General features: G+C 43.1%; 1 protein-coding gene and 1 long non-coding RNA gene across 5 annotated transcripts in view; one reads left to right on the top strand and one right to left on the bottom strand.

Moving 5' to 3' along the window:
• Window positions 1–13,986: 13,986 nt before the first annotated feature.
• On the bottom strand, window positions 13,987–15,680 carry LOC140499978 (uncharacterized). The gene is made up of 2 exons (XR_011965599.1): window positions 15,544–15,680; window positions 13,987–15,233 (listed from the first exon to the last, which is right to left on the bottom strand). It is a non-coding gene; the product is annotated as an uncharacterized lncRNA (long non-coding RNA).
• Window positions 15,681–15,874: 194 nt separating this feature from the next.
• The window catches only part of PKN1 (protein kinase N1), a 31,060-nt gene continuing 22,641 nt past the window's right edge, over window positions 15,875–24,293 (top strand). The window contains exon 1 of one of the 4 annotated variants that reach the window (XM_072602079.1): window positions 15,875–16,013. In XM_072602079.1, coding sequence (XP_072458180.1) covers window positions 15,993–16,013 — 21 coding nt within the window. In that variant the 5' untranslated portion in view covers window positions 15,875–15,992. Of the gene's footprint in view, window positions 16,020–23,694; window positions 23,804–24,293 lie in introns of those variants that run through there. The other 3 variants (XM_072602078.1, XM_072602080.1, XM_072602077.1) reach the window with 3 other exon arrangements.

Below are 24,293 nucleotides of genomic sequence, written 5' to 3'. Positions count from 1 at the left end.
AAGATCATCTAGTGAAGCCAGCCTAGAGCGTTGTGCATTGTGGGTAAAAGGCCGGAACTCCTGTGGATCGCCCTCCTGTGGAGCTCTACTGTCTTCCAGTGCTTCTTAGGGTGTGATAGGGAAGTCAGGCTCCCCAGGTTCCAATCCCAGCCTATCCATAACTACCAATTGTAACTAACAATTCTGGCACCGAGGTCAAGCCCCACAAAACACGCCCAGGTGCTCCCCGGTCAAATTTTGAAAATAAATTCGGCTATTGAGGTGGGGGAGAGGAGTCCTCAGCACCTAAGGCGGGGGAAAATGCAGGAGGGGTCGGGGAGAAGGACCTAAGAGACTCTGTAGACGGGTCAGAGATTCTGGAAAAGCCAGGCGAGGCCAGAGAGGGTGTCCAGGGAGTCCAGGAAGAGCTCCCTAGGATGTTAGCTTATTTTACCTAATTATTCCTGCTATTTAGGCGCTAAGCCAGGTTCTTTCTACCTGGTCCAGGTGCTCTACGATCCGACAACACTTGAAATGAAGCTCTCTCGCTACCCCGTTCCTTTTCCAAATCCATGCCTTCTCACTGTCTTTCTCTTATACCTGAAATGCAATCCCTCTGGTTTCTTTCTGAAATCCCACCACATCCAAGGGATATTTCACAGTATTTCACCCCTCCCTTTGAGTTCATTCCCTGTCATCTATTATGGCTATATCTGGTATTCCTCTCCTAGATCACTGCTGTATTGTGGTAGGTGACTTTGGAAGGTCAGGGAAACTGAGCTATGCCATGCAGGGTTACCCAAGACGGACTGGTCATAGTGAAGAGTTCTGACCAAAGCTCAGTTCTCCAATTCTCACTGGAGAAGGAAATGGCAAGCCACGCCATTAACTCCATAGACTATATTAAAAAGGATAAAGGATATCACACGGGAAGATGAGCCCTTCCGGTGGGCAGCCAACAGTTACTGAGAGAGCCCAGGACAACTACAAGTAGATGCAGTAACTAATGAAGCCATTGGGCCAAAGCCAAAAGGAAGCTCAGTTGCAGATGTGTCTGATGACGAGAGGGAAGTCCAGTGCTATAAAAATCATTATTACATAGAAACCTGGAATGTAAGATCTATGAACTAAAGTAAGCCAGATGTGGTCACACAGAACATGAAAAGATCAAACATCGACCCATTGGGTAAAAGGGGGATGGCAGAGGATGCAATAGATGGTGTCATGGAGGTAATGAACTTGAGTTTGGACAGACTTCAGGAGGTAGACTTCAGGGGTGCTATGGTCCATGGAGTAACAAAGAATCAGATGTGACTGAACAGCACAACAGATATCTTGTATTTACATCATTACTTGTATGTTGTCTTCTCCACTGGAACAAGAACTGCATGAGGGCAAGGATTGAGTTTTTAACCTTTCTTTGTATGCCTTGTGCTTCATAAACACTTAATAAATGCTTATACACTGACTTGGAGCTCTGGAAAAGGGGGACAATTACAATGAGCTCTCCCTAAGTTTCTGAGTCTAAGGACAATGCCGCAAGCAGCTTACTCTGGTTCATTCTAGGTGTAAGGGGTAGCCAGGAGATGGATCATCCTATCTATGGAATAGCAAATAGGTCAGGTCAACTAGATGGCAAAATGCATAGCAGGGAATAATGTGTAAAATGGCTGGAAAGGCAAAAAGAGGCCAAGGTGTGAGGCTCTTGAAAAGTGAAATATAGGAATTTATATTCACTGTAGGTACTAGAGTTTAATGGGGGTGGGAGGGATATAACATGATCAACCAAAAGACTCCATTCACTCCTTCATCAGTCCCCGCTTCAAAGGAACTCACTCAATACATTATGTATTAGATGCCTGCTGTATATTCACACTTATAACCAAAGGTTTGCCAGTGGAAAAGAATTCTTTCAGCTACAGCAAATCAAGAAAAATGTGGAAGGATTAGCATATTTTGTATTTATATCACAATTATGTCCCTGCTAGAAATGAGAGGAGGAAGGGGATAAGCATTTCTATAGCACCTACTATGTTCCTTCCAGACACTGTGCTAAAAATATTACATCATTTGATCCTTACAACAACCCTGCTGGTCAGGTGCTGTTATTATCACTATTTGAAGAAACTGAGGCAGACAAAAGTTAAGTGACTTTCCCAGGATCACACAGCCAGACCTAATGCTCTAGCCACTGCATCACCTATATGCCTCAGGGACATTATGAAAGGATTCTTGCTCAGAGATAGGTTGGGTTAGGTGATTGCTAAGGTCCTTTCCAACTCTGATACTCTGTTGTTTACTGAACACCAGCTATGGCAAAGAAAGGTCTGTGTTTGAGAAAAAGCATCACTGCTCTTTGGGAACTTGTCTTACTGGAAAAATGTCACCTATGGTGACAGAACTGGTATGTGGTAGCCGAGCTCCTCTGACTTCAGATCTGGCTAAGGCTGTGTCACATTGACATTTAACTCAATCCTACTGAAAAAGCAAAGATTAAATACTACCTGTACTTATTAGAGAGTCATCATGGTATAGTGGGAAGAGTGCTGGGCTTAGAGTCAGCTCAAATCTGAGTTCAAATCTGACCTTAGACCCTGGTCAAGTCACTTAACTTCCATTTGTTTCAGTTTTACACAACTTTAAAATGGGGATAATAATGGCCCTTACCTCCCAAGGTGATTATGATAATTATAAAGTACTTAACACAGTGCTTGGTACATAGTAAGCACCATATAAGTATTAGCTAGTAGTAATAATAGTAGTAGTAGTAGTAGTAGTAGTGGTAATAGTGGTAATAGAGAGCTGACCTTGAAATCAGAAAGTCCTGGCTGTGACCTAAACTGGTTGAATGACTTTGAGTGAGTCTTTTAAATTTGTCAAGGCTCCAGGTAACTCTCTGTGATGATAAGTCTCAGAGAAGGTACTGACCTAAATTGGTTAGGAAGAGTTTCCTTACCTGGGAGTTCCCTAAACCAATGAAATCACAGGTCTAGTCTTTATTCCTATGTTGGGTTTTTTTTTTTAAGAGAGCCAGCCTTGTCCAGTAGATGGAGAGCCACCAGCCTTGGAGTCAAGAATAGTTAGTTAGTGTTTATATAGCACTTTAAGGCTTGTAAAGCCCTTAATATACATATATATGTGTGTATGTATGTGTGTACGTGTATGTATGTATGTACATGTATACATATAATATAAAAAATTTCATTTGATCTTCATGGTGACTCTATGAAGTAAGTACTATCATTATCCTCATCTTACAAATAAGGAAAACTTGAGCCTGAAGATATTAAGTGACTTGCTCAAGGTCTTCCATCTAGTAAATGTCTTGGGCAGGATTTGAACTCAGACCTTCCTAACTCCCAGTTCGGTTCTTTAAAGAAGAGCTAGGTTTGAATTCTGCCTCTTACACATACTAGTTGTCTGACTTATAGGGCCCTGGACAGCTCTCTCAGATTGTAAGTTATAGATTGTTGCTTATCTGTATTGACCAGGTATTCCTTTCTGGGGTAGAGAGCCTTTGACCTTGAAACCCCATGTGGCCTTCTAGATCCTTGAGTTGTGACCTTTTGACTGAGTCCAAGTTTTACAGAACAAATTCTTTTATTAAGGGGATTTGTTCTGTGAAATTTGGATTCAGTCAAAAGGCTGCACTCAAGGACCTAGAGGGTCCCATATGGCCTTGAGGCTCCAGGTTCCCCACCCCTTTGAGACCGGGTGTAGTCACATCAATGAAAACCTCACAGGTCTGTCCAGAAAAGCACTTCTGTATGCTACAAGGCACTGTTATCAGTATAAGGACTGCAAAGACTAAGTAAAGGCATGTTCTTGGTCTTAGGTGTCATTCCAGTCTAATACGATTACAGTATATTAGCAAATTAGTATAACAGGAAATCTAAACATGTGTGGGACAAAGAAGTAATTCAAAGTTCTTTTAAAAATTTTTTTTGATTTATTTTGTTAAATATTTTATCCCGATTACATGTAAAGACAATTTTTTTGCATTTTTTAATATTATTTTTGGTGATTTTTACAATTTTAAACTTAAGTACAAAATAAGAAAAGAAACAAATTTAAATACAAAATAAGAAAAAAATTGACGTGCACAGCAGAATGTATGAAAGGATTCAAAATATAAAGCAATTAATTTCCATTTCAATAAAACCTATATAATATAAATAGTACACATTTTGTTTAGAGCTGTCCATCTTTACTTCCTTGCAAGTTTTATTTTGTTTTCTGCAATGTACTTTTTGTTTTGTTCTTTTTTCCCCTTCCTCCTTCCCAAGAAGGTTACAATTAAGCAAAGATACACACACATTCATATATACACATATACATACAAACATATATAGACATACATATACATAGATATCTATAATCATTACATTCATTTTTTAAATAAAATTTTGAGTTCCAAATTTTCTCCCTCCCTTCTTCCCTACTCCCCCCCACCTAAGAGGGTAAGCAATTTGATATAGGTTGTATATGGGCAGTCATATCAAACATTTCCATATTAGTCGTGCTGTGAAAGAAACAAACCAAAAGAACAAAAACACACACAAAACAAAAAAAATGAAAAATAATATGCTTTGATCTGCACCCAGATTCCCATCAGTTCTTTCTCTGGATGCAGATAGCATTTTCCATCATGAACCCTTGGAAATTGTATTGCTAAGGAGAGCTAAGTCTATCAAAGTTGGTCATCACGCAATGTTGCTATTACTGTGTACAGTTTTCTCCAGGTTTTGCTCCCTTCATTTTATTTCAGTTCGTGTAAGCCTTTCCAGGCTTTTCTGAAATCAGCCTGCTCGAATGATCCAAAATTCATGAGGAAAATGTGAGTATAGAGAAGTTGCTTTCAGTCAAAGTAATCAGAAAAGTTTCATGGAAGTGGAAAGGACTTGAACTGGGCCAAGAAAGAAGAGAAGGAATTCCCCTATCCTATCCTATCCTAATCCTATCCTATCCTAAAATAATTTTATAGGTAAGGAAACAGGCCCAGTAAAGAGAGAAACATGATCTAGTTGAAGAATAACTGAACTTGGAGTGAGAAGACTTCAGTTTGAGTCCCACTTCCCACAATGTAACTGTGGAAATCTGGGTTCAAATTCCAGATCTGCCATTTCTGTGTTTTGTATACCCTTGGGTAAGTTTCTTCTTTCTTCCTCCTTAGTCCTTCATCTGAGAAATGAGGCAGTTGGACTGGCTGATCTCTAAGTTACCTTCAGTCTGTAGTACTGTGTGACTCTGGAATTGGTGACTAGTTAATAACAGACAGACCAACTAGAGCCCAGATCTCTCACGTCCCACACCAGAGTTTTTTTCCTACCTCTGGCTACCACCCTTGGATTTAGACTCACTGGGACTTTCTCAACAAAAGAGATATAATGTAACCTGTACACTTTTCACTACTCCTCAGAAATTGTTGCTACTTTCACCAGATTGAGAGCTCAGATGGATCCATCTGAGCTCTCCCCATACACATTTATGGACAGTAGAAATATCTAGAACTGCTACAGCAACCCTCTAGAGAGTTCCTAGAGTTCTAGAGAGAGTTCCTAAACAGTAAAAAAAACACCTCTAGAGATCACAGGAATAAATGAACCTTTCCGTAATATAATAAATAGTATTTTAAAAAGCTTTATTGTTTTCTTTTTACATTACAAACATTTTATAGAGTAATACTCCCTACTCTATGAGAACTCTCTTGTTACAAAGAAAAACAAATAATACAGTGTTCTCATCTGAAAGTACACCCAAGATTCCACATATCTATTATTCCCCCACCCTGTCTTTAAAAATCAACAGAAATATGTTTTCTTTCCCTCCCACCTCCTATCGCACTGGCAAAAAAAAATTCATTGTAACAAATGTATATGGTCTTTTTGTACCTTAAATACATCACCTTTCTGACATGGATGTCATGTGTCACTATTATCCTCTGAAATTATGAATGGTCATTGTGTTGATCAGAGTTCTAATAACTTACAAAATGATTTGTTTTTATAGAAATTGTTCTTATTCAAATTGTCCTCATTCTGCTCATTTCATCAGTTTATAAGTTTTTACAATTGTTCATTTTCATAATATTAATTATATTCAATAATATATTCAATAATATTAATTATATAATATTGTATAATATTAATTATAATATTAAGTGTTCATTTGGTTCTGCTTATCTCACTCTGCAACAGTTCATGTACATCTTTCCATGTTTTTTTTAAATCCTCTATTTCCTCATTCCTTATAGAATAATTATATTCCACCACATTCAGATATCACAACTTATTTACTATTTCTCTATTGATAGGTATCCCCTTAATTTCCCACTTTTTTGCCACCACAAAAAGAGCTGCTATAAATATTTCCATATGCATGGGACCTTTTCCTCTTTCTTTGATTTCATTTGGTCTGGGTATGGTACAGCTGAGTCATGTACCATTTAGTAATTTTTTCAGTATGATTCTAAATTACTTTCCAGAATGATTGTACCAATTTTCTACTCTACCTACAATGTGCCCCTCCAACATTCATCATTTCTGTTTTTTGTCATTTTTGCCACTCTAATGGGTATGAGATGAGATCTCAGAATTGTTTTAATTTTTATTTCTCTAATTAGTAGTGATTTCAAGCATTTTTTTTCATATGGCTATAGGTGGCTTGGATTTCTTCCCTTGAATACTGCCTGCTCATACCCTGAGATAGAGCAAGCATTATATATACTGGAGAAAATTTAGAGGACTTTCTAATAAAATGAAGGGTAAAGCAAAGATATGCATCATCATCAGTAATATTTAGCATACTGCTAGCTATAAATTTAAGACAAGAAAGAGAAACAAAGAGAAGATAAAATTATCAGTTTTTGCAGATGATAGGATGATGTACTTAGACGCTAGCTAAAAATTAACTGAAATAATAACTTCAGCAAAGTTGCAGGACATAAGACAAATCCACACAAATCATCAGCATTCTTACACATTACAAACAAAATTGGACAATAAAATGTATAAAGAGAAATTCCATTCATAACACCTATAGAGGCTATAAAATACTTGGTAGTGTGTATTCCAAGATTCATCCAAGGACTACATAAATCTAATTATAAAATGTTCTTTAGAGAAACAAAGACAAACCTAAATCATTGGAGAAACATTAATTACTCAAGAGTAGATCAAGTCAATATAATAAGAATGATAATACTCTCTAAATTGTTTATTCAATACTATTCTAATAAAATTTAAAAGAATATGTACAAAGCTGGAAAAAAATAACAAAATTTATATGAAGGGACGAAAGGTCAAAAATTTCAAGGGTAAAAATTTTTTTAAAGTAGGAAAGAAGGAGGTCTATCAGTACCAGGTCTCAACGTGTACTATAAAACAGTAATCATGTAAACAATTTTGTAATCAATTAGCATTTATTAAGCACATACTATGTATGGTATACATCACACACTATGCTAAGCACTCATACTTATTTAAAAAAAGATGGAGGGGTGGAGAATTTATCAGTGAAAGAGATAAGGTATGCAGCATAAAAAAAGAGGGAAAAAAACAGAGCAGTACAGTGTTTGACAAACCCAAATACTCTATATACTAAGGAAAAAACTTACTATATGACCAGAAATTCTGAGAAAATTGAACAGCAATCTGGCAGACATTAGCTTTAGATCAACACTCATATCATATACCAATATAAGCTCCAAATGGGTTCATGACATAGGTATTAAAAATCACAGCATAAATAGATTAAAGGAGCAAGGAAGAAATGCTGTTTTAGATCTACGGATAAGGGAAGAACCAATGATTAGATAAAAGATAAAGAGGATCATACATGATACAATGGAATGTATTGGTTATATAAAACTAAAAAATTTTTGCACAAACAAATCTAATGTAAAAATTAAAAGGGTAGCCAATAACTGGAGAGTGGGGTGGGAGAATCCTTATAACAAGTCTCTCTCATAAAGCCTTCATTTTTTTCCAAGGAAATGGTTCAAATTTATAAGACTTAAGAGCCATTTCTCAAAAGATAAATGGTCAGAGGATATTAACAGGAAGTTAAAAAAAAAAAGAAACCCAAGCTATCAACAATTATGTAGAAAATGCTTAAAATCGTTAATAATTAGGGAAATGAAAATTAAAATAACTTTGGTTTCATCTCATACCTATCAGACTGTCAACAATGACAGAAGAGGAAAATAACAAATGCTAGAAGGGGTTTTGGCAAAACAGGTACTAGAGCACCATTGATAGAACTGTTCAAATATTCTGGAAAGCAAATTTGGAAATAGGTCTACTCAGATTCCAAACTGTTCATATCTTTTGGCCAAGTTATACTATTACTAGGCCTTTACCCTAAAGAAACCAAAGAAAGTGAAAAAGCATCTATATGAACAAAACTATTTATAGAACCTGATAGACAAAATTGGAAAGTAAGGTATTATCTTATTGGGGAATAATTAAACAAATAGTGGTATATTAATGTGATGGAATCTTATTGTATCATAAGAAATGACAAAGTGGATATTTTCAGAGGAAACCAGGAAGACCTTTTTGAACATGTACAGATCCACATAAGCAGAACTAGGAGAACTATTTATATGGTTACAACATTTAAAAGGAAAAACAGCTTTGAAGAACTTAGCTTCTTTTATTTCTTAAGTTCAGAAAAAAATATTTAAAAAATTTTAAAAAGAAAAACTTAGAACCCTGATTAATGCAATGACAAATCCCAAATTCAAAGGAATGAAGATGAAGCATTCCATTCACCTCCCAACAGGGAGGTGATGAATTTAAAGTCCAGAAAGACATACATTTTCAGACATGTCTAATGTAGAACTTTGTTTTATTGGATTATGTAGATATGTTTTGATGGGTTTTTAAAATTATTTTATTGGATTATGTAGATATTCTGAAGTTTTTTTATTGTTCTATTGGATCATGTAGATATGTTTTGAAGTATTTTTATTGCTGGGGACAGAATAGTGGAAGAAACAATCAATCAAAATGATTATTATTGGAAAAATTTAAAAATTTAAAAGAAAAGTCTTTGCAAGCCATTTAATGGAGTGAAATGATGCTGTGTGTGTATATAAGCATTCAGATAGTTTGAACTGGGGTAGAAATTTCAGTGAACTGAAAATGAGAAGGGAACTATCCCTCTAAACCTACTGAATTGCTGGGGCGGGGATGGGGGGTGAAGGAGGACTTTGGCCTAGATTTGGTCTCCTCCCCTCTAGTTGTCTTGAGGAGGAAGGACCTTGTGAGTTTCTCTGTGATATCCTAGCATCATCCCTGGATTAGTTGACAACAGTGGCTGCATCAGTAGTGTCAAGGTATTAAGAGACACCCTCTTTTCTAGAGCTAAGGCCCAGCAAGCAAGCTGTGTCCTGAGCTTGGCCTGACAACAGTCCTTTGCCCTCACCCTCCGGATGATCTCAGCCACAGCAAAACCTCAGAATTGTTTCTGGTCATGAAGGCCTGCTATGAATCCAACTTGTCACCTTGTTGCTGTTACCCCTCATTGTCAGAGATGAAGTTCACTGCACAGCCATTGGTATAAGTATTGAAAGTGGGTCCCCCCCAACTAGGAGTGGGGCTCTGGCACATGTGTCCTTGCCTGTAAGCTGTTTCCTTCACTTTGAAATTAAAATTCTGTTTGATCCTTGACTCTTCTGTCTCTAGACTGCTGTGTTTAGCTCCAGTCACTCACAGGTTAGAGGTGGGTTCCATCTGGTTGACATTAATTGGTGTCAGAAGTGGGATTGGACACGGAAATGGGTCATTGGATTCTCTAGTACAAGTGGGAACAGACTAGGCACCACCAGAGATTTATTTCTCTTGATTTCGATCCCTGCCTCATCTGGTGAGTCCTCTACCCTTGTCCCTACTCCAGTCCTTCAAGCTCCCCCCTTGGTCAAGCTCATCATTCTTTAGGAGAAAAACTCTGGGGCCCTCAGGTGATCTGATTCATCTCAGGTCTGTCTGGCAAGGCACCCCCACCAGGGGCAGGGTTTCAGAACGTATGTCTTTGCTTGCAAGCCATTTCCTTCACTTTGAAATTAAACTTCTTTTTGATCCCTGACTCTCCTGTCTTTAGCCTGCTCTGTTTAGCTCCAGCTACCCATAGGTTAGAGGCCTGTTCCATCTGGTTGACAATAGACTGGGCAAAGATTCAGTATGCTTAAAGGGAACTTGTGTACCCCATGAATGGAAGAAAGGGACTTATATTATCCCTTTGTCACATACATTCTTTAAATTGAGCCCACTTTTCTCCTGGACTTAGGAGACTGTGTCACACTCTTTTGGGGGATGTTTTGTACAAATTGTTTTGCTGTACCACCTTAGTAACTATTTCTGTGTAAAAGCTACTTAAGGTGGGCTGACTAAATGATTCTTAACTGCTAATATTGGGGGGTGGAAAGGAAGGGGGAGGCAGGACAGGAAGCAAACCAGTGAGAGGTTTAACTAATGATCCAACTGTTGATGAGACAGAGGACTTTGTGGAATATGAAGAAAATATGGAGAATATGCTTTCCTCAGTGGTTCAAAAGAAAAATTAGAATTATGAGATCAGAATTTATGGCCTTCATATCAAAAATAACGGACAGAATAGAAAAACTGGAATCTTCAGGGGCAAATCTCACCAAAGAGACAAAAGGGAGAACAATAGATTGGGAATGCAAATACATAGAAGCGATTATCATCTAAGAGAAAAGAGGCCAAGAAAACATCAAAAGAAAAACATACTTCACATGCAAGCAAAATGTACTGATTTAGAAGGCAGGATGTATAGAAACAACTTAAAAATCATAGGTGTCCCAGAAGAACATGACAGGTTCAAAAATCTTTAACAAAATAGTGAAGGAAATCACAGAAGAGAGATGCCCAGGACTTCTGAACATGGAAAATGAAATAGCAATTCAAAGAATTTCTAGATCTACTCCCCACCCCCCAAAAAACCAAACATCAAAGCTGAATTGAACAGTTCAATTCAGAAACAAGGTCTTCAAGGGACAGAAGAAAGAACCTAATAGCTAATAATAATAATAGCAAACATTTATATAGCTCCTACTATGTGCCAAGCACTTTGCTAAGTGCTTTACAAATATTATCTCATTTTATCTTCAGTCCTGGGAGATATGTGCTACCAGCAAAATCTTCAAATACAAACATGCTATTGAAATTAAGCCTACAAATACAAGGAAAGGAAATTTAAATATTAAATATCTCAAGATTTTCTTCTGGTTCTCCTCTTATCCGTCTATTTGTTCTCCATCACTTTTGCTAGATCTTCATCTATGTCACATCCTCTATCCATGGATGCCCCTGAAGGCCTAGGCCCCATCCCACTTTTATCTCTATACTATCTCGCTTGGAGATCTCACCTCCTAAAGGTTTTAGTTATCATCTCTACGTAGATGACTCCCAGATTTTGGTCTATCCAGTCTTAGAATTCCTCTCGAATTTCAGTTCCTTATCATAAACAGCCTTTTGGACATTTGGAACTGGCTATCTCAGGGGCATTTCAAACTCAGCATGTTCAAGACTGGACTCATTATCTTCTCTCTTCCTCCCAGCGCCACTTTCTTCACAACTTCTCTGACGCTGTTGAGAACAGCACTATCATCCTAGTCATTTAGATTCTCACCACTTCTGTGTGATCCTCAAATAATCACTTTCCCTCAAGCCATATTAAATTCAAATCTTGTTTCTAACAACACAACTCTCATATTGGTCCCCTTTTCTCCACTCACTCTCATTCCACTCATAAGCACAACTCTAATTCAGTTCTGTATAACCTCATGCTTTTATTATTGAAGTAACCTTCCTTTTAGTTTCCCTATTTCAAGTCTTTCTCCTCTCTATTCCATTGTTCACTCATTTGCCAAAATGATCTTCCTAAGGCATCGTTCTGACCATAGTAAGCCTTTATCCCTGCCCAATAAACTCTATTGGCTCCATATTACCTCCAAGAGAAAACATAAACTCCTCCATTTAGCTTTTAAGACTCATCACAACTTAGCCTTCCTAATTTTACAGTTTTCTTATCTTTTACTCCCCACATTGGTCATCTGGCAGTTGTTGTCATGTAATCCCATTTCTAGCCTCCATCCTTTTTCACTACCTTCTCTCTCTCCTCACATCTACCTCCTGGCTTCTAGAGCTTCCTTCTGGACAGATAAAAGGTAGGAAACCTTTCCTGGTCCCACTACTGCTAGTGCCTTCTGTCTGAGATTATCTCCCATTTTTACTGCATTATTTTATAAGTATGTCATTATTTGACTATGAGCTTCCTGAGGTCAGAGCTCTTGTTTTGATCTTTCTTTGTAGCCCCAGTACTTTAGTACAGCGCCCTGAATCCAGAAAGTGCTTAATAAATACACATTGACTGACACTCTCTTGGACTATTGCAATAGACAGCTGCCATAAATCTTTCCCCATTCAAATCTTTGCTCTGTTTACCTGCTAGAATTAGTTTCCTAAAAAAAAGCAGGTCTGACTATGTTTCCTTCCTATTCAATAAATTCCAGTAGCTCCTCATTACCTCCAGATCAAATACAGAGTTTTCTGTTTGATATATAAAGCTAGCTCTTCTTAAACTAGCCCCTTTCTACCTTTCCATCCTTACTATCCTTCATGGATTTTACAATCCACCCACACTGGTCTCCCTGCTGCTCTTCCGGTACTGCAGTGTATTCTTCACATATAGTCCATATAAACTCTGGGAATCTTTATTCCTACTCCTACTCTCACAGACTAGTCTTAGGTCCTGGAGTAAGGCTATATCCTGCAGTGTTCTAGTCTAACTCTGAGTGATTTTCTAATTTCATTGACAAACTCCCACTGGTAAGAAGGTGCTTCACCCCAAAATTTGAAGTCGAGAATCATTTAGTCAGCTAGCCTTAGGTAGCTTTTTATACAAAGGTCTAAGGTGGAACAGCAAAATAGTTGATAGAAAACATCCCTCCAAAGTGTGTGACACATTCTCCTACAAGTACATAAAGAGTTCAGGAGAAAAATGGGCTCAAGTTTAGAGAGCATGGGGGCAAAGTAGTAATACATAACTCCTAGTTGCTAGAAGAACTTTTCTTCCATGTGTGGGATATACAATAAGTTTTCCATAAACATTCTGAATCTGTGTCCATTCTGTTCCTGACTACTGTCAGCTGATCCAAGGATGCTGCTAGGACATTGCAGAGAAGATGGGAGGTCCAACATCATCTGGACTTTTGGAAGCTCACAAGGTCCTCCTCTGGACAAAGGGAGGGTGGAAAGAGACCTGTGCGAATCAGAAGCCAAGTCCTTGCCTCCTTCCTTCCCAACCCAGGTGGCTCCTCAGAGATGGACTAGATGTACTAAAAAACCACCCTTGCTCCAATTCCTAAACTTCCCCAATTCTGGTCAACAAGATGCTTTTATGTAGGATTGTAACAGTGGAATCTCAAAAGGCTTTCAAAGACCTTTCACACTTAGTCTTAAGGATTCTGATTGAAATGGACTGATTAGGCACCTTATCACTTACTCTAATTGGGGTAAGGTGACTGGATTGAGTAAATCAATCAAACCCCAAACCTGGAGTGTTTTCCTTCTTCACTTTCACCTCTTAATTCTCCTGGCTTCCTTCAAGACTCAGCTCAAATGTCACTTTCTCTAGGAGGGCTTTCCTAGTCCCCCACCCCACTACCCAAATTTCCTTCTATTTATCCTGTATATATCTTACATGTACCTAGATATGCTGTCTTCCCCCATTAGAGTGTAAACTTCTTGAGGTCAAGGACAGTTTCTGCCTTCCTTTGTATCTCTTTGTATCACCAAAGTTTATTACTGTGCTTTATTAAATGCTATTTACAGAGACTAGCCTCATTCTGTCCTACAAATCTCTTAAAGCCCAAATGTCTTTCTTTCTGTTTTCTTGCATTCTATCTCATTTCTGAAAATCCGTGTTTTAACTCAACTCTGACATTAATAGCTCAATAATAATAGCCATTTATGTTGAGAATTAAAGTTTGCAAAGTACTTTATGTATGCAATTTCATTTGATCTACAAATGAAGTAACATTTATTATAACAAATCCTTGTTGCTTGCTGATGTTCACAAGAACTCTGGGAGATAGGTGCTACAATTGTCTCCATTTTTCAGATGAGGAAACTGAGTCTGAGAGGTTGTGCCCAGGGTCACACAGAAATTAAGTGTTTGAGGCAGGATTTGAACTCGGGTTTTCCTGACTCCAACTCCAGCACTCACTCCATTGCACCACCTAGCTGTTCCTAATAATAGTTATTCACACTAATAAAATAATAATTACATATGTATAATATAATAATTTCACATTTGTGTATGTTTTAAGCTTTACAAAGTGCTGTGTAACCCGCATCGCCTTTGATCTATACCCATCTGTGTTCTCTATTCTGAAGTTCTTTCCAGCTCCAACATTCTGAGCATTGCTTCTGTCTCTTCTTCGTGGCTGAGTTTCAAAGGGATATTGAAGTAATAAAAACAACAACAAAAAATTCCCAGCAAAACAAAACCAAACAAAAAGAAATCTCCCAAACACTAACCCCAACCCCAGTTCCCAGGGATTCCAGCCCTGGAGAAAATTCTAAACTGAAACCAATTGGTCAGAAGGAGTTAGTTATTCTCTCCGCCCTCCCCGTGGCGCCCGCTCACCCTCATTCGGCTCTTTGTTTGCTCCCTCTGGGCGCGCGGAGAGGGCGTCTCTGGGCTCCAACCTCCCCTCCCCCGTCCCGGGGGCCTTTGCAGCTCCGGGCTCATTGCCCAGCCTAGGCCTGGAGCTGGCAGATCCTCGGGGCTGTTCCTAGCTGGCCCCAGGGTGCCCCTAGCGATATCCCAGGGGCAAGGAGTAACAGGGGTAGCTACGGTCAAGGACAGGTCTCTGACCTGCCTCCCCGACTGTGACCGACTCCAATTCCGGGACCTCCTGGGGAGCCTGGGATGTTAGAGAGAGGTGGTCAAGATTATCTATTCCAACTCCCTCATGACAAGACACCAAGGCAGAGGAAGAGGTTCCATTTCTAAGCGGTAGTTGTAGGCATTTGAACTCAAATCTTCAGACTCCAAGTCCAGTGCTCATTCTCTTACACACACCTCGCCAAAAGGAAGAAAGTGCAGCTTGTAGGACCTCTAGCTTCCCGGTGGTGCAGATTTGCATGTTCGGGAGGCTGGGTGTGCAAGGCTGGTCCACAAATGCTTCCCTTTATGGGCGGCGGAGAACTGTGGGGCTTGACCTAGGGGAAAAAAAAACATTGAAGGTAAGGCTGGGGATGGGAAGGTGTATATGTAACTCAAATATGTAAAGAAACCCAGAGTCCCTGCCACACTATTCTCAGATAGCACAGAGGTGCTGGGGGCCAGCTCCGCCCTCTCCCCCCACCCCCCGCCCTCCCCCAGCGCAGGCTCTGTCCCTCCCCTCAACTCCCACCCCAGCAGCCCTCAAGGCCAGAGAGCAGCCCCAGGCCCCATGCGCTCCACCCCGCTCCCAGCTCGACCCTGACCTTCCCCCATCCCTTTCCTCGGTCACGTGACCATCCCGGCTACCTCTCGGACTGGCGAGAGTGCCGGACTCTGGGGTCTTCTGGTGTTGGGGGGGGCGGTGACTGTAGCGAGCGTTACGCGCGCGCGCGCGCGGCCAGAAAGAACAGGATGGAACGCGCCCAGGAGGGCTCTCATCGCTCCTACCCCACTTCTCCTCCGCCTTCTCCCCGCGCCTAAGACCTTGGAGTTGGGGAAGCTCCCCTCGGGGGAGGAGGGGAGGGAGGAGAAAGTGCGCGAGATCCGGACCACCCCCTCCACCCTAGAAACAGGGGCGGGGCAGTGCCCGGAGCCTAGTGCATGCGACCGGCTGGGGCATCCTGGAGGAGCCTCGGTGTCCGGCCCTCGCGGCGTGAGTGACCCTGCCGCGTGCGTGCGGGAGGAAGGAGGAGGAAGAGAAGGAAGCCGCAGCAGTAGCAGCAGAACGCGGAGCCGGGCGCTGAGGGAGCCAAAAGATGGCCAGCGACGCGCTTCAGGTACAGGTCTGTGGGTGGCAAGGAGGCACCTGCCCCAGGCCTCCACCTTCAGCCTACACCCCGCACCCCGATCCCAAAGCCTGGGTGGGGAGACACCCTTCTCCTTACCATGATCCTCTCTCTTTTCACGAGGGAAGGGGCCTCTGTGTATTTGTGGCACCACTGTTTATCTCTCCAACCTCCCCCGTCCCCCCCAAAATAGAAATCACACCTGGGACACCGGTGTACACCTAAGATCCTTCCCATGCAAACCACCCACTCCTCAGCCACAGGGAAGTTTCCTGTGTCTGATTTATCCCTCCTCCCCTTTGTCGGGTCTCCAAAGTCAGTCCTGCGAGTCCTTCCGGCTCAGAGATCCTATGTCTGATTCTTGGAGCCTGGGGCCTTCTTCTTTCTGGCCCAGTGAGTGGGGCTAGAGGGGGGAGGCGATTGCTCATCCCTGCCCCGGCTCAGAGGGCTGACCTCTCCTTCGGAGAAATCATTCCCTCTCTACCTCACCTTTTACCCCCGGGCTGGGGACCTTGGAGAGCAGCCCCTAGCTCAGACCACAAGTTGAGAGGCCGGGAAGATTCTCTGGACCCCAAGTCCTCCTGAGCTCGGCAGTAGCTTTATTTTCTTGGGTGGGCGTAGAGAGGAAAGCTATATTAATCTGTTTCTGGGGGACTATGTATTTCTTAGCCCTTAGGCCTGTCGACACCTCCTCCATTATTTGTTTGTATGTCCCTGTGCCCGCCTCCACCCCCTAGTCTAAGAACAGAGGCTGCTATGGCCCCGCCTCCCCAGCAGGTGCAGCTCCACCTGTCAGCCCTGCCTCCTTTCTCCCCATCTGCCATCAGTGCCAGACCTAACGATCATAGGATCATAGGATTTGGAGCTGGCAAGCTGCTTAGAGATAATCTAGTCCAACCTCATTTTACAGATGGAGAAACTGAGGCCCAGAGAGAAGGAATTTGCCTAAGTTTGAACAGGTAGTAAGTAGAGGAGCCAAGATTCAAATCCAGATTCCCCAGCTTCAAATTCAGCGCTCTTTCCATTGTCTTACACTGCCTAATTCAAGCCCTAATTCCTCCAGGAATCCCTCCCAGATTTCCCCAGCCCATAATAATTTCTCATGTTTGAACTGGAGTGTAATGGGCAATGCTGACTAACTTGAGGCTCAGTGGGTGGGCTGTCAGCCTCTACCCTAGAGTTCAAAGAAAGAGGAAAGGGGACAGGGCAAGGCACCTTCCAACAGTGGTTACTGGCCAAGGCACAAATGTGCCTTTTAAAAAAGAAGAGCGGTGGCAAAATGTCAGGATACTTCTCTCCTCACCTTGGCCCCCACCTCCAATAGAGTCTTAAATCTTGAGGCTAGGACTTCATGTTCTATTGATTGGTACCTGTTGATAGATGCTTTTCCAACTCTGATTAGGCCTCAAAAGTAATCCAGAAATCCACATCTCCATCTTGCCCAAGGTACAGTTGGTCAATGGATTATTAATAACTCCCAATTCTATAGTGATCTATGACTGGTAAAATGATTTCTTCACAGTAAACTTGTGAGAGAAACTCAGAGAACTGAGGTGACTTTATGGTAACCCAGCTAGTACTTGAACCTACATCTCTCTGAGTCTAGCAGTCTCTTTATCATATCATACTATATCCCCCCTCTGGAACTTAGAATCAGGAACCCAGAGCCACTCAGGCTACTTCCTGTGCCTTCCTCCACCATCACTTCCTAACTACATATTCTGTTACCTGATTCTGAGTTGCAGAGACAATGTGGGAAGGTAAAAAGAGCTGGGAGTCAGGAAACCCAAGTCTGAACCCAATAAAATTCAGGTGCTTTGGTTACCCTGAAAATTTTGGATGAATTATAGTTATTTCAGTGAATGCCGCTTAAGGGAAATTTTGTTTTCTGGATTTGGTCATATTCCCCAATAATGATATACTATTTTTTAATTCATATCCAACTTAGAAAGAAATGTAACACTTCATGGAGCATAAATGCATTTTTAGAAAACTTTAATGGAAATGCATTGTAGGAGACTCCACCTTAATTAGATGTCAAAAGGTTTTTCTGAATATAGTCAACTTTTAACAAATTCACATCACCAAAAGCTGTTGCTAGATTTCTGCTACAGACTTTGAGTAACCTTAGACAAGTCCCTCCTCTTGGGGCCTCAGTTTTCCCATGTATAAAGCAAGGGAGATAGCATCTTTCAGCTCTGACATTCTATGAGTTTACAACTAACTATCAGGTAACCCTCCTTTCCAACATCATAACTGAGGGTTTAGTCAAGTCGGAGAATGGCTGACTATGCTGTTGGTCTCCTGTCCCAAAACCACTGAATTTCTCTGTCCTAGAACTAACGGTGGAAATAGGTATAATGTTTTCAAGCACTGCTTGCCCCCTCACCCCCACCTCAACTAACTCCTCTGGCTGTCCAGCTGTCGCTTTATAACTGGGTTTTCATCTCCTTCTGCAACCTTCTTGTTCCTCTACCCTCTGTCCCTTCTGTGTCTCCCCTTCCCTGGTGGCATTCACCCCTCTACCCTTTCCATCTCTGTCCTTCCCCACTACCAAGTCTGGAGGGAGCACCCCTCGGCCAAGCTGATGGCAGGGCCCCCGTGTGGAGGAGCCAGCCGCATCTGGTGCTGCCGATCGCACAAGGTTAGACACCAACCCACTGTTGATGAGGTGGGCAGGGGACTGGGGGGGAGGGACATAGAGGTCTCTGGGAGAAGGAACATGCTGGGGGGCATATAAATTACCTCCTGCTCCTCCTTTCCGAAAGAGAAGGGAGAGCTAAGCCTGAAGAAGGAGGAAACTATTGGAAAAAGATCACTAGATGCCTGGATCTTCAGCATCATAAGAGGAAAGGGGATAACTGATTTTCTCTGTGTCTCAGTTTCCCCACCGTGGAACACCTTTCCCCAGGAGTCCAGTGGTCCTGTCTGTGATCACTGAGCATCAGTCCTTTTGGGTCCTGAGGAGGACCTCAAACGAATAGAGCTGGGTCTGCCCTACACAGAAATATACCTCCTCATACTGCCAAACCCTAGACCCCACCCCCCACCCCCAATCATAGCAAGCTGTCTGGAAAGGGTAAGGGGTAACCTTAGTTCCCTGACAAATTTGGTTCAATGCTGTGTGAACTTGGGCCCTCTCATTGCCAAGTTAAAGGGAGCATAGTTTCCTCATCTGTAAACAAGGGTGACATCTGTGTTCTGCCTCAGTTTCCCATCCTGAATAGAGTCTTATTTAAAAAGTTAAGAGCTGGGAAGATTCTTGCCCCTTCTAGCTCTGAGACTATGCTTGCAGATTGGATTTGGGGTCCATTGTTAAGTCCCTCTCTTTCCTCCTGCATTTTCTCTGGGAAGAGACTCTGAGGCAGCCCCAGGCCAGTCTCTAAAGTAGAAAGGCTAGTGCCTGGATCTAGATCTGTACCCTGAGGCAAAGTCCTGACCCCCAAGGACACTAAGAAGAGGAAGATTCTAGACACCACACCAGATCGCTAAGAGAGGCAGTCAGAAGCACGGTTCTAGTCCCAATTTTGTCCCTAACTTTCCATGCTACCTCATGTAAATGACTCAGCCTCCACTGACCTAATTTTGCCCATCTATAAAATAAGGCAATTGAATTAGATAGTCTCTAAATTCCCCTTCTCTTCTGATGATAATAATAATAATATCAGCTTATATTTATGTAACATTTATGGATTGCAAAGTGCTTTCTCAGTTGTTAAAATTTATATAAATGTTATTGTTACAAAGTGCTTAACATACATTATCTCATGTAATCCTCACAAGTATGGTTATCTCCATTTTACAAAGGAGGAAACTGAACCTGAGAGTTTGTGGCTTAACTGTATTTCATATTTGTATAACACTTTATCACTTACTCCCTCTGAGAGACAGAAAATAGCCTGGGATATGGAATCAGAGGGTTCAGATCCCAGCTCTCCCACCTATCTGACACTTCTCTCTGGGCCTGTTTCTTCCTCCGAAAATGAAAGGACTGAACTAGATGGTCTCTAAGAGCCCTATTAGCCCTAAATCCTATTATCAATAGTATAGGAATATCCTTATTTTACGGTCGAGGAAACTGAGGCTGAGAGGGACTAGCTAAATGATTTGCCCAGAGTAGGAAGTGACAAAAGTAGGACAGGAATCTCAGTGTCCTGACTATAGATGCTGTGTTCTTCCCATTATACCATAGCTGCCCTCAGGGACTATGAGTCTACTCTCAGGTGGTGCTGAAGTGGGGCTTGGGGTAAGAAAGGAGAGAATCTATGCCCAGCCCTTCTGTCCCAGAACAGATGGTAGAGGGTGGCTTCCCAACTCCCCCTATTCCTCTTTCAACTGTTTTTATCCCCACCCTTATGATGGGACTAGGGCAACTGGGGAAAGCCGCAGGGTTCCCCTGTTTTCTCTTCCCCCAACCCCCATTCTAGGATAAAAACAAAGGATGCCTGGAGCTTCACCCCATGTCAGACTTCGGAAAGTGTGTGGGCTAGAGAAGGGAGCCTGGAGTCAGGACTCCTGGGTCCACAATGGGGGAAGGTGGGGCCTAGATCTGTGTATTCAGGATGCTTAGGTCTTTGGGAGAGGAAGGAGCCCCTCCTCCCCATGACTCACTACCACCAACACCAACACCCCCCCTCCCCCCCAGGGCCAAGGGGTTAATTAGCTGTCAAGGCCCTTGAGGGTAGGAGGAGAACCACAAGCATATCTGAGTGACCTGCTGCCCTATACTCACCCAGCTCAATCATCTCCTTCCTTCCCTCCCTATCTACTGGCTCTGAGTGGCCTCCCCAACCCCCATATTGCCTGTCCTGTCCCTCTGTCTGCCTGTCTCCATGCTAACACTTGTCTGTCTGTTTGTCTATACCATGTCCGGGTTCAGGATGTCCGGTTTCTGCTCAGGAAGCTTCAGAACCATTCAAAGTGCCAGACATCATTGGGGGTGGGGATGCCTGGGTCCTGGACTGATGTACAGGCTGGTAGGAGGAAGAAAGTACTGCTTGGATTCAGGGGCTGAGGATGGCTGCCACCTGGGGACCTTGCTGCAGGAAGTGGTGATTCCGAGAGATAGAACTGACCATCCCAGCTTGGCTACTTGCTGGCTGGGTGGCGTTGGGTTGGTCCAGCAGCTCTTAACCATTTTTGGGTCAGTCTTGGCAGGCTGGTGAGGCCTAGGGAGAATAATGTTTTTAACTGCATGAAATAAAATGCATACAACTACAGAGAAATCTACTTATATTGAAATACAGTAATAAAAATATATTTTTTAGAAAACACCAATAGTTCATGGGCACCAGGTTAAGAACCCCTGGGTTAGTCCCTTCTCTCTTGGCCTGTTTTCTCCACTGTCAAATGAGGAGGTTGGATTAGATGGTCTCTAAGGGTCTTTCTAGCTCTAAGTCCTATCCTGAATCCAGCCACAATTTTGGCCTAGAGGAAGGGGAAAGTTTCCCCCTGACCCCAACTGAACCCAGGGCAGCTGCAGAGCTAGGCCCCAAGGCCCCAAAGGCTGAGCATCCCAGCCAGGGAGTGAGTAGGGATTGGGGCAGGCCCAGTGGCCTCTCCCCGCCCCACATTCCTGGGTGACTGAGGTCACCAGGTTCCAGCCCTGCTGCTTATACAGCTGAGTTCAGCTGGCCCTAGAAAGGAGGACTGAGGGAGTCTGATCAGTGACAGAAGGCAGGCACTGTGAGAAGAGGAGGAGACTAAGAGAACTCAATGCCCCTTCCCATCCCTGTCCTCTCCAAGGGCCTCTCTGCCTCCCGCTGGAGTAGCAGGGTAATGAAAAGAGCACTAAAATTAGAACCAAGAGGCCTGGGCTCAGGTCTTAGCTCTGTTACTACTATGATCTTGGACAAGTTACTTCTCCCTCTAAGTCCATTTCCTCATCTATAAAATCAGGCGTAAACTCGATAATCTTTAAGGTCCTCTCCAGCTTATTTCCTCCTTCCTCCTCATGATCCTGTTAGTGAGGGAGGAAGAAAGATAGTCTTCTCTCCCCTCATTCTTCCCTAATGAAGCTGGCTGGGTTAGGAGCCTGGACTCTTGGGTCCCAATATTAGCAGGACTTAGAAGTCCCGGGATTCACAAAGACTCTACCATCAACATTTGCTCTTTTTCTAAGTGACAGCTTGGAGAGATAGGCTGTGTATTTGGGAGACTAGAAGAAGAATCTTGATACAGTAGCTTTATAGTTTTGAGTTGTGAATCCTGCCTGTGATACTTATTATCCATGTGATCTCGGGCAAGTCACAACCTTTCTGGCCCTCAGTTTCCTCCCTCTGAGGCCCCTTCCTTCTATAGATCTGTGATCCTAAGGCCCAGGTCTAGCTCTTGAATTGGGGAATAGTACTGAGGTTGCTCATTTAAGGCATGGGCCTCAGTGCCTGGGGTATTAAGGAGCAGGCTTAGAACAATGGAATGAGGATGAGGGGTAGAGTGGGGGGTGCTGCTCAGGCTGGGGGTGTGTGTGGCCTGAATAGGCCCTTTGTGGGGCCTGGCCCAGCTGGCCCCAGCCCTGGGGGATTGGGTGACTGGCAGCTGGGAGAGGAAGAAGGTCACATTGCAGGCTAGGAGGTGTGGCTCCTGGGTTCCATGCTGGGTGGAGGAGGGAAGGGACCCCAATCACAATGGAGGGAACCATTTTCTCCTCTCTCCCCCCACCCCAATTCTGCCCTCCTTTGGAAGGTGACCTGAACTCAGAGTCACCCCATTAGATGTGGAGTTCAGAGGAACCCAACCTCCAGCCTTAGGACTCACAGAGCTAGACTAATTATGGAGTGGTCTTGGGAGAGAGAGAAGACCAGTTTTAGATTCAGAAAGGGCTGATTTGAATCCTACTTGGGTCCCTTACTAGCTGTGTTTGGAAAAGTCACTAAGTTCTCAGTGACAGAATGGAGGATACTGGGTTTTGATGATCTGTAAGGTGGCTTCTAGCTCTGGGTCCCAGGTTCCCTCCAGTAACTGACCCAGCTCATCACAAGGGCTGCTGGAAGTGGGCTGCAGCCTTGGAGGAAACAGGAAGTCTGCTTTGGGAGATGGGGAAGGACAGGTCTTAGGTATGGGGGTAGGGGAATGGGAAGAGAAGAGTCAGGATTCAGGGGAAAGGGGAGCAAGCCCTGTTCAAAAGTGGTATTATGCCAAAAAGAACATTGGTTTTAGAGTCAAAAAGAGATCATTTGAATTCTGTCTCCTCTTACTTGGTATATTTGGATATCACTTAACGAATTTATGCCTCAATTTACCCTTCTGTAAAATAAAGGAATTGGACTAGAGGATTTTTAGTCCGCCTGTAAATCATGTGATTCCTAAATCCCATGGACCAAGGTCAGCCTCTTTGTGCCTTTATAGAGACATGAGGACATATGGCCAAACGTGGAGACATGCAGTAGATGAAGAGGCCCACCAGGAGGCATCATCATACACACTACCCCAGCCCTGCCTGATGACCCAAGTCTGACCTAGAGCAGGAGGAAGTGGGGGGACCACCCTCACTCACCCTTTTACTTATTCTTCTTTTGGGGGACCCCAGATGTTGTAGCTGGAATCTAGCAGGTTGGTCCTCTCTGTGTCTGGCAGAGGGGTGCTCTTCCTCACCAGTGTTTCCCTGATTCTCTAGTCCCCTTTCCCCCTCCCCCAGGGGGGCCCACATAGAGAGGCCTGGGACTGGCAGGAAAGAGGAAGTAGCAGACACAGAGCTCTGGGCCCTGCCAGGAAGAGAGGGCGGAGCCGCCCTAGGACCCAGGATGGCGGAAGCTGAGCCCCCCTCGGACCTGGAGCTAGAGGTGGGGGACAGGGCCAGGGTTTGGGGGGACTTTGGAGCTTGGACAGTCAAGCCCTGGGGATAGGGACCATCTGTCTACCCTCTTCAGCTGTCTGTCTCCTCCCCCACTTCACTCCCTAGCTGCTATCAACCCAGGAAGGCCAGGGCCAATGACATAGCTTCCTTCTGGGGCCACTAGGTAGGGGTCTGGCTGGGCAGTCCAGTAGGAGTTGATGACAGGATGTGGGATACGGACCAACTGGCTATCTGCCATTCCCCTTCCCTGCCCCAGACAATTAAGGAATTTTTTTGGTCAGTGTCAGACTTGAGGGTTGGTCACAACAAGGATCCTGGGTGACCATGGGATACTCCTGGGCAGGAATTTGGATTTATTGGAATCACCTCTCCACCAGAATTCTGGGTCATCTGGAGTAATTCCCTCCAGGACTTTGCTGGCATTGCCACTTGAGCCAAAATTACTGAGGACCCTGACACCTCTTTTCTGTTGGAAC

The sequence above is a fragment of the Notamacropus eugenii genome, chromosome 4, assembly GCF_028372415.1.
Source record: "Notamacropus eugenii isolate mMacEug1 chromosome 4, mMacEug1.pri_v2, whole genome shotgun sequence".
NCBI lineage: Eukaryota > Metazoa > Chordata > Mammalia > Diprotodontia > Macropodidae > Notamacropus > Notamacropus eugenii.
This window is presented reverse-complemented; position numbering and strand designations above follow the sequence as displayed.